At 52.6% G+C, this 2,144-nt stretch overlaps 1 protein-coding gene across 1 annotated transcript; it reads left to right on the top strand.

Moving 5' to 3' along the window:
• The first annotated feature begins 1,273 nt into the window (after nucleotides 1–1,273).
• Nucleotides 1,274–1,690, top strand: LOC142448641 (small ribosomal subunit protein uS10-like). The gene has a single exon (XM_075550571.1). The coding sequence runs from the start codon at nucleotides 1,330–1,332 to the stop codon at nucleotides 1,687–1,689; it is 360 nt and encodes a 119-aa protein (XP_075406686.1). The 5' UTR covers nucleotides 1,274–1,329; the 3' UTR covers nucleotide 1,690.
• Nucleotides 1,691–2,144: the final 454 nt, after the last annotated feature.

Raw genomic sequence — 2,144 nt, 5'->3', positions numbered from 1 at the left:
CTTAGCGTCCTGATCAGCTAGCTGAGACTCTGCTTCAAATGGTTCTCGGGTGAGAATTTCCATCATGAAGTTCCTCCCAACGGGCATTTTTAGGCAGCTTTACCATGTTGGGGGTGGGGGTGGGGGTGAGGGCAGCAGGCCTTTGTGTGTGTCCACTCAGCCTCCAGTGGTGCTGCATCAGGACCTTTGCCTGGACTCCAGCAGTATCCCCTCTATTCCTCCCATTGCCTAGGAGCCACCCAAAGGTGTCTGTCCTGGCTGGCTACGTCCTCTCCCGATGGCGCTTTTCCTTTCTCCTATGAATTACACCGCTATCTCCTGCATCTGCAAAGCCCACCTGCAAGCAAGGACCCCGGACCCACAAATCCTCTATGGTTTCCTGGGTCTTGTCTTTGTTTCCACACACCTTATTTGCATGGTCCCCCCCCCCCCCCCACTCAGTCAGGATGGCTGGACCCAGTGGCTCATCAACGGGCTCCAACATGACCACAGTTGAGAGGACGGTGCGGGACTGGCCAGGGTTTCCTTCTCTTGGGCCCAGGGTTGCTGAGACCTGGAATCGATGAACAACAAGAGCAGGAGCCCACCCGTCTGCCGGGACTGACAAGAAGGGCCGGATCAAGGTACCCCTCCTCCACAGTTACATTTCTACGTTTTGGTGTATCTTCGCCCTTTGCCTCCCTCCCACACACGCCTTACGCGCTCCTCGGTTCTTCAACACCACAGGTACCTGTCTGGGCATCGACGCATCTCTACTAGTGAGGGACTCGGCAAACCCTATTTATTCGACAGTGGAAAGCATTCAGGCTTGGAGCGGCAAAGCGATGCTCACAGACTCACCCGATCGGTGGGAGGGCTGAGAGGAAGACTCGGTTCTGTGGGTTCCCAGTCCAGTATGCCTGCCCCCTGCTCCCCTAAAGCTTTACTCCTTTTCTCTGCAGACTCCACAGAGACTTCCGACGCCTGCATTTGCCTGCAGTCTTTTCTATTAGCCCTTCATTCTCCAGTAGGGTATCCACCAGCCACAGCTGGTCCAACTGCGATAGATATTTTATTGTTATTACATTAAAGGTTGGTGGCACACAGCCGAGTGCTCAGCTGTTGATAACCAAGAGGTGGGGGGTTTGAAACCACCAGTTACTCAGAGGGGAGAAAGCCCTGGTAATTACTCCTATCAACACATGGCGTCACCATGAGTTAGAATGGACTCCAGTTCTTTGAGGAAGACGTGGCCATTCTCCCGTCGTGCTCCGTCCCCCGCTCCCATTCCTGACTCACCGCTGTTCGCTCTTGCCGAGGAACAAGTCGGTCAGGAAGCGCCCCGCCGCCATGGCATTTAAGGACACCGGAAAGACACCTGTGGAACCAGAGGTGGCCATTCACCGAATTAGAATTACTCTGACCAGCCGCAACGTGAAATCCTTGGAGAAAGTGTGTGCTGACTTGATCAGAGGGGCTAAGGAGAAGAACCTGAAAGTGAAGGGACCAGTTAGGCTGCCCACCAAGACTCTGAGAATTACGACCAGGAACACTCCCTGTGGGGAAGGTTCTAAGACCTGGGATCGATTCCAGATGAGGATCCACAAGCGTCTCATTGACTTGCACAGTCCGTCTGAGATAGTGAAGCAGATCACTTCCATCAGTATTGAGCCTGGAGTAGAGGTTGAAGTCACCATTGCAGATGCTTAAATCAACTACTTTAATAAATTGATTTATCTGTTGGTAAAAAAAAAAAAAAAGAATGGACTCCAATCACAGCCAAGGTTCCGAAGCAGGTATTAGTGGCTCACAACATCTTTCTCATGGGGGTGATCCACAGATGGTTTGTGTCACACTGCCAAGAGTTCTGGTGGTGCCATTGGGGGAGCACCGGACTATTAACCGCAAGATCTTCGGTTCAAACCACCAGCTGCTCCTCTGGAGAAGGATGAAGCTGAGAGCCGACAATGGGTCGCTAGGAGTAGGAATCGCTTCCTTGGCAGTGAGTTTATATGACACGGCCATTGGTTTTATGAGTCTCTGCACGATACGGGAAGAGTCCACTCCGCCACAGCCTCCACCCAAACACTGACACATTTTCCTCGGAACACAGCCATAAATCCAGAAAGAACCTCGGCTGGAAAATGGCTGAGTCTCTAGGGAGC

This window comes from Tenrec ecaudatus, chromosome 5 (assembly GCF_050624435.1).
Source record: "Tenrec ecaudatus isolate mTenEca1 chromosome 5, mTenEca1.hap1, whole genome shotgun sequence".
In the NCBI taxonomy this organism is placed as follows: Eukaryota; Metazoa; Chordata; class Mammalia; order Afrosoricida; family Tenrecidae; genus Tenrec; species Tenrec ecaudatus.
This window is presented reverse-complemented; position numbering and strand designations above follow the sequence as displayed.